Raw genomic sequence first — 14,073 nt, 5'->3', positions numbered from 1 at the left:
TTCTGGGGCTCAAGTGCTCTGCCTGTCTCAGGCCCCCAAAGCGCTGAGACTACAGGCATGAGCCACTGCACCTAGTCAAGTCCCTCACTTTTAGTTCATGTTTTATCAGTGAAGAATTTGGTTGTAGAAGGAAAAAATTATTGATCATATCTCTTTATTACTTTGTTCAGGAAGCCTTGCCAAGTTTCTGATTATTTGTACATGTTTCAGTTGCAACACCTTTGTAAATAACATTCTTATAAATGTAAAATAAAGATGACTTATATTCACTGGAGCTTCTTTATACCCAGATTCTTAGTGCTTTCTTTGAGTGTAGTAAGAGGGATTCAGTGGATCATTACTCCTTATGGGATCTGGGGAACAATATCAACTCTTGATCATGTATCTGTTATAGCAGATTTTGGAAACCTTACAAATTAGCTCAGAAATAACTTCTAAGTATGTAGAAAATAACAAGAAGCAGAGAAATGCATTCTGGGTTCATAACATTGAATGTTTGTGCAATGACATTCATAAATCCTACTTGAGGGGACAGACCTTTCTTCGTGGTATAGATAAGCTCGATAGGATAATATCCATAAACATCAGAATATTGTCATGATTTATGTTCATACATATTTTAAATAAAGAAGGTATAGATTATAAAATTACCTGACAAATCTGGATCTCAACACTTTTATGTGTAAAATTAAATATTCTATATGACAATTTCAGTCTAAAGTTCTATGGTTTGGATTTCTTGTTACATTGAGACTCATTGTTAATATTGGGGCATTAAAATAGTAAATGGAATTATATAAAACTAGTACTTCTGGAGTATCAAGTGAATTGCTGCAGGACTATTTCTGATCTTGGTCACATAGCAGTTTATACCCATATTCTTGTAACTGTTAAAGTTTCCTAAAGAAACTGACTGCAAGAGAAATCAGCAGATGTGATTTTTTTGTGACAATGCAGATTTTCTAGCCACTATCTCTTTGAATCTGGCACTATTCACCAAGCATAGAAATGTTCTTGCTCTTAATAAGCTTCAGTAGTCAAAACTATGCAGAAGAATTCTATAAATGTAAGGTTTTTTTTCCCCTTGTTTCAACAACAGCTGAGTCAGACAGATGATCTGTACACTGTTTTATACCAAGAAATCATTTGCAATGAAGATCCTTCTCTTTTTCTGTATTTTTCTTTTCTTTGGTGTCCTCACTCCACCAGGTAATATGAATATCATTGCTAGAGGGGTCAAGGGGCCAGCCTTAAAGTAGGGTATCTGGGATATTTAAAGTAGAATTGACATTATAAAATTATTTTATTAATACCATAACTATGTCACATTACATTTATTCAAAGTTCTCAGATAAAAATATTTGAATAATTTTCAAGCACAACATCCTAGAAAAGGCTGTAATTCACCTTAATTACATGAGAATATACATTCATATATAAATTGTTAGAAGAAAATAATGCTGCATTGATTTAATCAATCCATGTAATGTTTATTTATTCCACACTCAAATTTAACGGAGTTTGATCTGTTAATCGATTAGAAACAACTGGGAAAGTTATGAATTATGCTTGGAAATCATTGAGCCCCACATTAATATTATTTATAGCAGAGGTTAATCAGATAAAATGCCTTGCTAAAAGTTTCAAATTGTATTATGTTAACGATTGAGACATGGCTGTGTTATCTACTCACTTCCAGTTAAATTCTCCTTTCTCTTTATCTTACTTCTTTCTCTGATTACCAAGCTATCTGTCAGTATTGAGATCAGAGGAAGAATCTTAAAATAAACCGGTATCAACTCATTCTTTTACTGCTACTCTGCCCTAATATTCAAGCATAAATAGCCTGTTAGCTGACAATTTCTCACCAAAAGGGGACAAGTAGATGAACTTCAATTAGTAATGTAAACCAAGAAGGGAAGTTAATTTAAATCAGAGAATACTTTTTCTTTGTTATAAAAATTAATTAGAGCATGCTTATTAAAATTCCCTCCATATTTAGAACTTTTCTGAGGTATGAAGAATTATATAGATTTCAATAAATGCTGATAGATTTTCTCCTTAATACTGATGTTAACAGCTAGCATTTGTTCTGCCTTTTGCCTGTATTAATTCATTTTTTCTAACAATAGCCATGCAAGGTAGACTTATTAGTATCCAAGTCATTTATTCATTTAGCTGGATATTTAAACATGTGTATGGCATGTTTATCCTTTTGTAAAACTTGTTATAATATATAGGGCCATTAAATAGAGTCAAATACATTTGTGTCCTTACTTCTGAAAATATATTTTCTTTTACTCTTAAAATATATATTTTTTTACTCTACAGTGAGCTCCTACCAACCTGTTAGCACTCCTATGAAATTATTGACAACCGTATGTAGACGGAAGCTTGAAAAAATGTACTCAGAGACAAATACGTCTTCCACAATATTTGAAAAGGCACAACATGGGACAGAGAAAAGCAGCACAGGTAAAATAAAATAAGTAGAATTGCGTCTTGCACATTTTAATCAATACTTATTGACTGAAATGAAGTAAATATTCTGAGTATATACCCTACCCCAGTCCCTGTTTACTTATATGTTCTTGTATTTCACCTCATAGCTTTATAAAGACTAAATTTTCATGCTTAAAACAAGAAAGAAATCTTATTTTAAAGTTGTAGAGGCTGATTTCTTTTGATGAAATGCTGACTAGACAAATGTCCTTATTATTTACATGAAGAAAGATTCTCTAACCATTGTTTTCAGCAACATTATTACTTTTTTAAATGCTGTTAATGCAATTGTGCTTAGGAGTTACACTGTTGCCTCAGATTCACTTCTACCTGAAGCTGGCAAACTATTATTGTTATTATTATTATTATTATTACTATTGAGATAGAGCTTCACTCTTATTGCCCAGGCTGGGGTGCAATGGTGCTATCTCGGCTCATTGCAACCTCCACCTCTTGGGTTCAAATGATTCTCCTGCCTCAGCCTCCAGAGTAGCTGGGATTACAGGTGCCCACCACTGTGCCTGGCTAATTTTTGGTATTTTTAGTACAGACGGGATTTCACCATGTTGGCCAAGCTGACCTCAGGTGATCCACCCAACTTGGCCTCCCGAAGTGCTGGGATTACAGTTGTGAGCCACTGTACCTGGCCACAGCAAAACTACTTTTATCAATCACCACTGTTAAAAACCCTGAGATTTTTAAATATAAAAAGTTATCATTATATGAAAAGAGTGATGAAGGTGTTCTGTTTCTTTTAAAGTATGATTTAATTAAGATAATTCGAAAAGGCAATTGAGCAACAAAAGTCTTAACAAGGGACTGGAAACTTAGTTTTAAAAAAAATATTTTTGGGCCAGGCCTGGTGGTTTATGCCTGTAATCCTAGCACTTTGAGAGGCCGAGGCGAGCAGATCAAGAGGTCAGGAGTTTGAGACTAGCCTGGCCAATACGGTGAAACCTCATCTCTACTAAAAATACAAACAAAACAAAACAAGCAAACAAACAAACAAGCAAACAAACAAACAAACAAAAAACTAGCCAGGTGCGGTGATGCATGCCTGTAGTCGCAGCTACTCGGAGGCTGATATAGGAGAATTGTTTGAGTCCAGGATGCGGAGGTTGCAGTGAGCTGAGATTGTGCCACTGTACTCCAGCCTGGGCAATAGAGGGAGACTCCATTTAAATATATATATATATTTGACTAAGTTTCACCAAATGTCGGGATGATGTTGGAATGGGGCTTTTCAGTGTTCCTTCCTTTACAGAATCATCAATTTGAACAATTATTCGTGCATGAAAATGCCTTCACAAGAGCTACAGAAACCATGTGAGAAATTACAACACCTTGGTAGAGTACAGAAATCAGAAAACACATATTATGCTACCTCTCCCCTAAACCTAGATAGCACAGCCTGGAGAGAGACACCATCCCTGTGAAGTAAAGAGAGGGAAATGACCATGGAACTTTGCCCAACACTTGGTGGCCTCTCCAAGTAGAACCCAGCACTGGGCAGGCCCCCATGGCCTCAGACTTCAGACCAGTACCTGAACACTGAGCTTCTAAGTCTGCTCTGGCACCAGGCTGGATCTGACAGCCTCTGGCTCTAAGCCAGCCCAGCAGACTCAGAGTCTGGGCTCACTGCACCTCTAGGCCTGCCCAGTACCCCCAGTGCTAGTTCAACCACCACAGACTCGGGCTCTAGGCTCAATAATCACTCAGTTTCCAGAGTTTCTCTAGAGCTATGCTGGCCCCCATGTTCCTGGGCTCTGGATCTCCCCCCGACCCCCACCAAGCAAAACCCTGCGCTTCAGGCTTGTCTAAGATCAGGTGAGCTCCATAGCCATAGTCATCAGGTAAGGACCTGAGGACTCAGCCCCGAGGCTGGCCACTGTGAATACAGGCTCCAGGTTCACTCAGTACCTGGCTAGCTCCTGTAACCCCAGACTCATCTTCATTCCAAACCTATGTTTTAGGATCCACAGCATTTAAAGGTTCTTCCCTCTTGGCCATTGCACCACTTGACCAGTCACTTCAAGGGTAAAATTTCCTTCAGTTCTTGTATACCAGCTTAGTAGAGTCAGAGAGTAGAATAAAAAAATTGCTACATATGTAACTAGCAAAGGGCTTAAATCTAGAATATATTTAAAATTCTAATAAATAAATTTAAAAGGCTAGATAATTCAGTAGAAATATGGGAAAAAAAAGATTTATGCAACTTAAAAGAGTGGATATACAACTTCTTTAAAGTGCTCATCCTCACTTGTAATCAAGAAAATACTAACTCAATCCATGATAAACTCCCACCTTATATTCAACAGAATATTCAAAACTTGAAATCTACCCAACAGATTATTAAATATGCTGCAAGAAATAGTACAAGAATGTTAAAAGCAGCCATATTCTCCCTGTAGCAAGTAACTATATGATTATCTAAAGTGTATTAGAAAAACAAAGTGAATGCTATGTATTAATGAAAATCAGTACTGCCAAACTACATCCAACCACATAGTTGAAGTACATCAATATAAATTAAGAAATCCAGAAGCAAACGAACTGTGTGGTTCTCTCTCTCTGGGATACACACACACAAACACAGCGCCTCAATTTATGATGGAATTATGTCTTGATAAAGACATTTTGAGTTGAAAATATTATGAATTGAAAGTACATTTGATACCCCCTAACTGGCAGAACAATATACAAACACAGCGCCTCAATTTATGATGGAATTATGTCTTGATAAAGACATTTTGAGTTGAAAATATTATGAATTGAAAGTACATTTGATACCCCCTAACTGGCAGAACAATATAGCTTAGCCTACCTTAGTTTAAACATGCTCAGAATACTTGCATTAGCCTACAATTGGGCAAAATCATCTAACACAAAGTGTATTTTATAATATATTATCGAATATCTCATGGAGTGTATTTGATAATGTACTAAAAGCAAAAAACAACATTGTTGTATGGGCACTTGCAGTATGGTCTCCACTGAATGTATATGTTTTTTACATCATTCTGAAGATGAAAAATTGAGTAAAACCATTTTAACTTGGGGACCACCAGTATAAACAGTCATATGCTGCAAAACAGTGTTTCAGTCAATGTCAGACTGCATATAGGACAGTGGTCCCATACTTAAAATACCATACTTTTACTGTTCCTTTACTATGTTTAGATACATAAATACTTACCATTATGTGACAGTTGCCTAGAGTATTCAGTTGAGTAACATGTACACGTTTGTAGTACTGGAGCAATAGTCTATACCTTATAGCCTAGGTATGTAATAGGCTGTGCCAACTAGGTTTGCGTAAGTACAGTTCATGGTGTTTGCACAAGGACAGAATCACCTAATGGCACATTTCTCAAAACATATCCATATCCTTAGATGACACATGATTATATACACATATGTACACATGTATTTGTGTGTATGTATGTATATATACATTTGTGTGTATATCTAGATTTATATATATTTTATGTGTATATATGTTCAAAAACAGAAGTAAAAAATGCATACTTGAGGGATACACATATTAACATAAGGCAAAGTAAGGAAGTCAGTGCTTAATTCAGGACAGTAATTACTCTTAGCCAGAGGGAGGGGGTTATGATGTGATGAGAGTGTGTGGAGCTTCTGGTATTATCTTATTTCTTGATGCAGGTAGTAATATCATGCTATTTCATTTACAATAATATATCAAGCTCTGCATTTATATTTGTGTCCCTTCTTTTTTTTTTTTTTTTTTTTTTTGAGACGGAGTTTCGCTCTCGTTACCCAGGCTGGAGTGCAATGGCGCGATCTCGGCTCACCGCAACCTCCGCCTCCTGGGCTCAGGCAATTCTCCTACCTCAGCCTCCTAAGTAGCTGAGATTACAGGAACACGCCACCATGCCCAGCTAATTTTTTGCACCTTTAGTAGAGACGGGGTTTCACCATTTTGACCAGGATGGTCACGATCTCTCGACCTCGTGATCCACCCGCCTCGGCCTCCCAAAGTGCTGGGATTACAGGTTTGAGCCACCGCGCCCAGCCTGTGTCCCTTCTTTCAGAAGGAAATACCCTTGTGAAATGTTGCTTTGTGAACAGAACTATGCTGAGGTTATTTGATTATGAAATATAACTTTCCTATTGCAGGTTAAATATTGGGCTTAAATTATTATTATTATTACCATTATTCATATTACTATTAATATTTACCAGTAATATACAATTATGAGCAAAGATAACTGCTCAAAGTACTGGCTCCTAGGTTACTGAGTTCACAACACTGCAAATCCAGAGTATGGTAAAAGGAATGTCCTTTGATAGTGTAGTTTCAAAATCCTCAATTATTTTAAATGCTTGCTGCAAACTTTGTGGGTAACATTACTACTATATATAAAATGATATATATGTATTTTATTTAAAAAGATGGTCATGAAATTGGTTAATTATAGAATAAAAAGGTTTTTGAGATGAAAGCATACTTACAGACATCAGTGGTAAGAACTTACTCATTTTCATCCACCTTCTGAAATATGTCCAGCAATGCATGCTTATATTAGTCTAGTAATGGTAGATATGTACTTCCTAAGACAGTCTCTTTTATAAAATTTTTAATTAATAAAAAAATTATTATGTGGTTTTAAAACCTGGCTTTCCAGTGATCTGTGCCATTTCCTTGTAGTTTTATTCTGTGGAGATACAGGGAATAGATGAATACCTGCAACTACCCATCAGAACTTCTGTTAGTGATAGAAAGACCTTATATCTAGATATATATGTCATTCCTTATGATTGTGGAAGTTACAGAGTCGAAGGAATTATGGTGTAAAGTGAAATTCAAAATGTTTTTAAAAGTTTCTATAGCATTGGAAACTTTAGGATGAAAGAGAAAAAAGGCAAGCTAGCACTAGAAAATTAAGAACCTTGCCGAAATGTTCACTATGTCCACAGCTTGTGGTTATTTACTATTTCCTTATTCTAATTACTTCAAAGTGTCTATATATTTTTTAGCAGACATCTCTTGTGCTTGACTCTAGGGTTCAGATCCAAGAGGAGATGAGATATCTAAGGAAAATAAAATTGCATCTTTCAATATTTTAGAACTGCTCAAGTCAGGTTAAAAAGAACAATGGAATCTTAGAAAGGAAGAGAACATTTACCACAGAACAGTACTAAAAATGAATAATAAATGAGAGGATGGAGATCATCTCACTCATATCAAATGGTTCTAGACAATGAGCAAGACAGACAGAGGAAGGTGTTAATAAATTGCAAGCCCTCCAGAAATTCCTTATTGAGTCATGACAAAATTATTCAAAATGAGTAGGAATGGAACCTCTAGTTTAGGAACTGTATACTTATTGATTTCCTTGATCTCCTCTGATATGAACAAAAATAATTAAGGCAAATATTCATTTTTAAATTTCTCCTTTGTTGTCTGTGATTACTTCCATGTATTCTTTTAAATCTCGGCAGTTCCTCCCTAGATTATTAATCCCAGCTCTTCATGGCTTCTTTCAGGCAGAAGTAAAGGGCACCATACAACTTTTAATTGGTGGAATGCATGTATAATGTTTGGTGGTCGATGTAGAAATCAATGTCATAATAGTGAATTTAGGATGGCATTCTGCAAAAGACCTACAACTCTCTGCTGCATAAAAGAATGTGACCCTACGGACCCAAATAATTGAATCCCAAAGGACTCAGTAGGAACTGAAGAATGGTACCTGAAAGACTCAAGTCATTGAAGAGATCCGTCTACAAGAAGATGATCCAATTTAACGAAGTTTTCTCATTATTTCATCACTTCATTTATAACCTCTAATTTCTGTGCATGCACACCAATATTAAATAAATAGTTAAATAAAATATATTTCAGCCTGAAATGTTTATAAACATTGTGCCTGCTTGGAAGAAAGACTCAGAATACAGAGCAGAGATTTGAACTCAGAAATAGAAGCAGTCTGGAAAAGAAAGTCCGTGATGGGACTACCAAGTTTAGTGATATTCTGGGGGTAATTCCTTATTTAGTATGAAAAGCATATTATGAGTCGTTAGTGAAGTATTATCAAAAATTCTTTGAGAAGTCTCTGGAGTGAGGACAGAGTTGATAAGAGATGTGATCCCTGAACTAGTAAAAATTGTTGCAAGAAATTTGAAGGACTATGAAACCCACATAACTTTCCCATATTGATTATACTTCCTGATTATACTTTTTCTCTCTATTTTGAAATAATTATGAAAATAAAAACTACTTTTTTTCCCCAAAATGATCCCAAAAAATAGAATCGAGGGAGGCTATATTGAGGAGGAAAAAGAAGTATGGTAAATCCTTGTAGTTCATGGCAACAATAATAAGGTGGAATTATGATTAACTTCTTTGCTTTGTTTTACTTTGCTTAGTGTTTTTAATATGTTTCCATGTGTTATCAGATTATTTTATCATGCTAATTATTGGTGTCTTGGTAAATTTTAGGCTTTTTAAAATAATGTAATAGAATTATATTTGTGTGTATGTATGCACACACATATAACTTCTATTATAGAAATTTCTGTCATAGCCAGGGATTATGTGGCAACGATGTGTTAACAAAGTCTAAAATGTGGCTTTGAGGGAAAGTGTCAGATTATTACCTCATCTAGATTAAAGAATTTCCCCTTATTCAAACATTTTGAAATATAAACTCTAAAAATAGGCGATGACTTTGCAGGACCTGGTATGTGCTAAATATTACTTAAAGAATGTTCTTTAAGCTGTGTCCTTGGCTGGCAGCTTATTTATTATGTGACTTATAACCTTGGACTAAGGCCACATAAAGAAAAGGGAGCTAGTCACTTAAATTTATGTGGTACCAGGTATTTAAGTTGAGTCAACTTGTACCCAGTAGGTTTTTTAAGCTTCTGTGACATGTAAACATGTCAGCTTTGGTTAATATAACCAAAGCATATTCTGTATACAGTTTCTGGGCATATAGGAAAATACATTGAGGTTTCCAAAGTAGACATGATGTTTCTGATATGTATAATACTATGCTCTCTAACCAGTGTCAATTTGGAGCTAAATAACCGTATTTGCATCTTGTGATTTTGATTTATGATCCAAACTCTGAACCCCACTTCAGGGGTCTCACAGCATACTGTAAAATAATTTAATGTATCTGTGGTAGAATAGATGAAAATTATGAGTAAAGCTGCTATAATTTTATCAACATGTGCATTCATTATTAGTGGTTATATACCTAGGAGTAGAGAAGTTTCAACATAAACTATTTGTATTCTTATCTCTAAGATATATTGACAGTATAAGATGATTATGCCAATTTAAGTTCCCATAAGCAGTGTACCAGAGTTCCAGCTGGTTCACATTTTTTCAAATTTTAGCCCTTCTGCTGTATGTTTAAATGAATATTATCTTGGTTTTAATTTCCTTTTTCATCTCCATTAACAATGTTGATAGCTTCTCCATAATTAGTGTTGATACTTACTGGCCATTAGACATGCTCTTTTGTGAATTTATGTTTGAGTCTTGGGCACATTTTTTTTTTCTTAGTGGTTATATGATTTTTTCCTATTGACTTCAAAGAGTTATAAAACATTAACTCATGATTTAAAAAATCAGTAAAGTGAGAACAGAGGAATCATTTTAGATTGATAATGTTTAACTATACCAAAATCCACATTAAACTTCATATTTTACAGTGGATTATTGAACACTTTCACCCAAGTTCAGAAGTAAACCAAGAGTGTTGTTAATTTATCCATACTTCTGTACCTTATACTAGAGGACTGCACCAATACTATAAGTTAAGAATAGGACAAATAATATAAGCACTGGAAAGGAGGAAATAAAACTGTCATTATTCACATGTAACATGATTAGATATTTAAAATGTTTAAAAACCTAGAAACTAATACAGGTAGAATAAATATATCAATTCAGCAAAGTCACAAAATAAAATCAATACAAAAAGGAAGTTACATTTCTAGGTACTAGAATCAAACTGAAAACAAAATTGTAAAACATGATACATTTTATATCATCGTTAGATTTTTAAAAATAATTCCCACAAAAATGGTATCTCAAACTACAAAATTTATGTATAGAAGATATAGACATAAATAATTGAAGAGATATTATCTAAAACAGCCCATATTCAAATTTTCCTAATTTTTCTCTAACATCCTTTGTAGTTTTGAGGCTTTTACTCTATAGAAAGTGAAAGAAAAAAAAAAAAGAAAGAAAGAAAAGCAGAAAAGCAAAGAGAAATATAATAGTTGGCCATTTTTTTTGTCGTTTTCTGTAAACATTTCTCCAAACTCTATCAGCCGCCTGAGCTTCTGAAACGTGAATTTAAGATCAGCAGTGAGTACTGGAACTCTGGAATTGGAGAGAGACAGCACACAGCTGGCGACTTCAAGGAAAAGGAAATGACAGAGAACTTTGGTGAGAGCCTGTTCTCTTATCCATTAACTGAGTTAGACCCATGTGGGAGAATAGGAGATCTGATGTCATGTAGCTCTGCTTGATTTAAGGTAAGGTAATTGATGATAAATTAGCTTTTTCTGCTTTAAGCTAGCTTTTTCCATCACAAGCCAGTTGGGTCTTGTAAGCAAAAATAAGAGTTATTGCTGAAGTTCCTCATCTTTAGAAAAATATATCTATCTACACTATTTTTTCCAATCATCTTTCTGTTAAGGGATTGCTAGATTTATCTTTCTACTCTTTTCTAAAAAGTCTGCTGTGCATTTTTACTGAGATAAGGAATAATGGATAAAGTAAAATAATAATTAATATGACAAGTAAATAGAATTTCTTCATTGTTCTAAAGGGAATTCCATTCTCTAGTTGACCAGTAAAGATAATATACACATCATTTTCACCATTTTTATTATACAGGAAAGTGAGATTTTGATAGGTTCAAAATAATTAGATTCCATATTATTAATTGACTAGAACATTTCTTTATCTTACAGTTAATGAAGAGAATCCAGTTTGTTTGGTATCAAACATAGAGAGAAGGAAAAATAAAATAAGAATTTTAAAAGTAAGAGGAAAAAAGACTTTTTCAACCTTAAATTTGACATGATAAAACAATTTCTAAATCTTTGGGAGTTTTAAATTTAATAACTATATTCTACTTAAATTTGAATGATATTACTTTACATTGCTTTTACTTATAATACACTTTTCCAAGACACCATTCAGCTTGATCAGGAAGAACATTTCAATTAAGAGATCAGGAATTAAAATACCAACACTAACACTTTTCCTTCAAATCTACAAAAGTTACTTATATTTATAAAACACTTATTTTTATTTTTATAAATAAAAATGTTTTTATTAAGCTCAAAGGGTTAAGTGAAATAATGTACAAAAACCTACTTTGTTACCTGGAAATTCTTTAACATTCACTAAAATCGTAAGTAAAATTTGGCAACCTGAGCACACTGTCCTCAGTGTTCAAAGATTGGCTAGAACTTAGACACTTGGTGTTCAAATTCTGGTTTTGCCTTTCTTAGCTGTTTAATTTGTCAAATCAGTTACTTTTTGTGTGTATGAATGTCCTCATCTGTAAAATAAATCAGAATATTCTTATCTCACAAAATTAATAAATGTAGCACTGTATCCAGTTCTGTAGCTTGGTATTCCATGGACCTTATATTTCTGACAGAGGGGAATCAATTAAGTCAGCAATAAGATAATAACATTTTAAATTTTGTTCATTCTTCCATACAAGTTTCTTATCTTATAATAATAATAATATGTAATTATATGTAAAATTTAAGTGGAGCATGACTTTGAGAATATATACACACACAGCTGCATAAACAAAAATCCTCAAACAAAATCACATGCACAGTGACAACTTCCTACGCTTCCATGCGGACATACACATAAACACACATCCAAACCCAGACACATGAAGACACCATGTGAAGAAGTATCAGCTCCACACAGTCATCGGCTGCTAATATTGTGTGCCCCAGTTTGTTCTGCTCAGCAAACTGACACAAGAGCAGAATTCTCAACAAGACAAGGGAACTAAAATATAGGAAGACAATATCTATTAATTCATGAAAGAAAATAGCTGCCAACCTACAAACATGTATCAACCTACCATTGTGTATCTGGTATCATTACCATTTGAGAAGAACCAAATGAAAATACAGATTAATAAAACATGAAGGTTTACCACCAACAGAACTTCACTAATGTGAATTCTAAATATTGTACTTAAAAAAGAAAAATAATTTTTGTATATGGTGATAAATAGGGATCAAGTTTCATTCTTCTGCATATGGATAGCCAGTTATCACAGCACCACTTAATAAATAGGGAGTCTTTTGTCCATTGCTTAGTTTTGTTGAGTTTGTGAAAAGTCAGATGATTTTATGTGTGCAGCTTTATTCCTGGTTTCTTTAGGGGTTAAAGTACCATTCAATCCAGCAATCCCATTACTTGTTATATATTTAAAGGAAAATAAACGGTTCTACCAAAGGAATAGATGTACCCATATGTTCATCACAGCACTATTCACAACAGCAAAAATATGGAATCAACCCAGATGCCCATCAACAACAGATTTGATTAAAAAAATATGTGATACATAATGTTTCATGGAATATTATGCAGCTGTGAAAAGAATGAAATGATATTATTTCCAGCAACATGGATGCAGTTGGGGGGTCATTAACCTAAAAGAACTAATGCAAAAACAGAAAACAAAATACCACATGTTCTCACTTAAAAGTGGAAGCTAAACATTGCATACACATGGACATAAAGATGGAAACAGTAGACACTGGCTGCTAGAGGGATGGAGGGGAGGAAGGCAAGGGCTGAAAAACAACTTATTGGATGCTATGCTTTCTGCTGGATGACAGGTTCAATCATAGCCCAAACCCCAGTGCCATGCAATGTACCTTTGTAACAAACCACACATGTACCATCTGATTCTAAAATAAAATCTGAAAAAGAGATAAATAATAATTGCAGAAATTTGGTCTAAGATATGTAAGGAAATATAGAACAAATAAAAATTTAAAATTATAATCCAAATGAATCTAGTCTATGTAAAAATGATAGAATAGTTGTTGACTTTAAGAATTATTCAATTATTAGACAAAATTGCATGGAAGTATACATAGGGTGTGAAGTTTGTTGTTGAACTGTTCAAAAATCCTTTTACTGACTATTCAGGAGCAGGTTGAGATATTAAGACTTTAAAATTAAATCTGCATGTTAACAAGAATAACTAAAAGAGGCAGAATACATACATAGTAGAGAACAGTATACAAAGTATTATATTAATTTTTATCTGTAATAAGCAACACATTTTGATAAACCAGAAATAATAAAATTGTTACATCTCAAGTGATTGATTGAATGAAATGAGATAAACATAAGTAACAGAAAGATGGAATTTCACTGAGCATTTACTTTTCATGTAGCTTTTCTTTCTAGATATGTTAACATTTTAAAAATTTGAAACATGAAATCAAATCAACATGAATGACAAATAATTCTAAACTTGGATTTAATGAAATAAATATAAAAATATTTTATTAAAATAA

The 14,073-nt window shown here is 33.9% G+C and overlaps 1 protein-coding gene across 1 annotated transcript; it reads left to right on the top strand.

Moving 5' to 3' along the window:
- Positions 1-1,151: 1,151 nt before the first annotated feature.
- On the top strand, positions 1,152-8,246 carry DEFB112 (defensin beta 112). The gene is given in 2 exon segments (XM_039465147.1): positions 1,152-1,209; positions 8,020-8,246. Coding segments are annotated over 2 exon segments (285 nt in total).
- The last annotated feature ends 5,827 nt before the right edge of the window (positions 8,247-14,073 follow it).

The sequence above is a fragment of the Saimiri boliviensis genome, chromosome 4, assembly GCF_048565385.1.
Source record: "Saimiri boliviensis isolate mSaiBol1 chromosome 4, mSaiBol1.pri, whole genome shotgun sequence".
NCBI classification, from domain to species: Eukaryota; Metazoa; Chordata; class Mammalia; order Primates; family Cebidae; genus Saimiri; species Saimiri boliviensis.
Note: the sequence above shows the minus strand (reverse complement) of the source record. Positions and strands in the feature narration are given on the sequence as shown.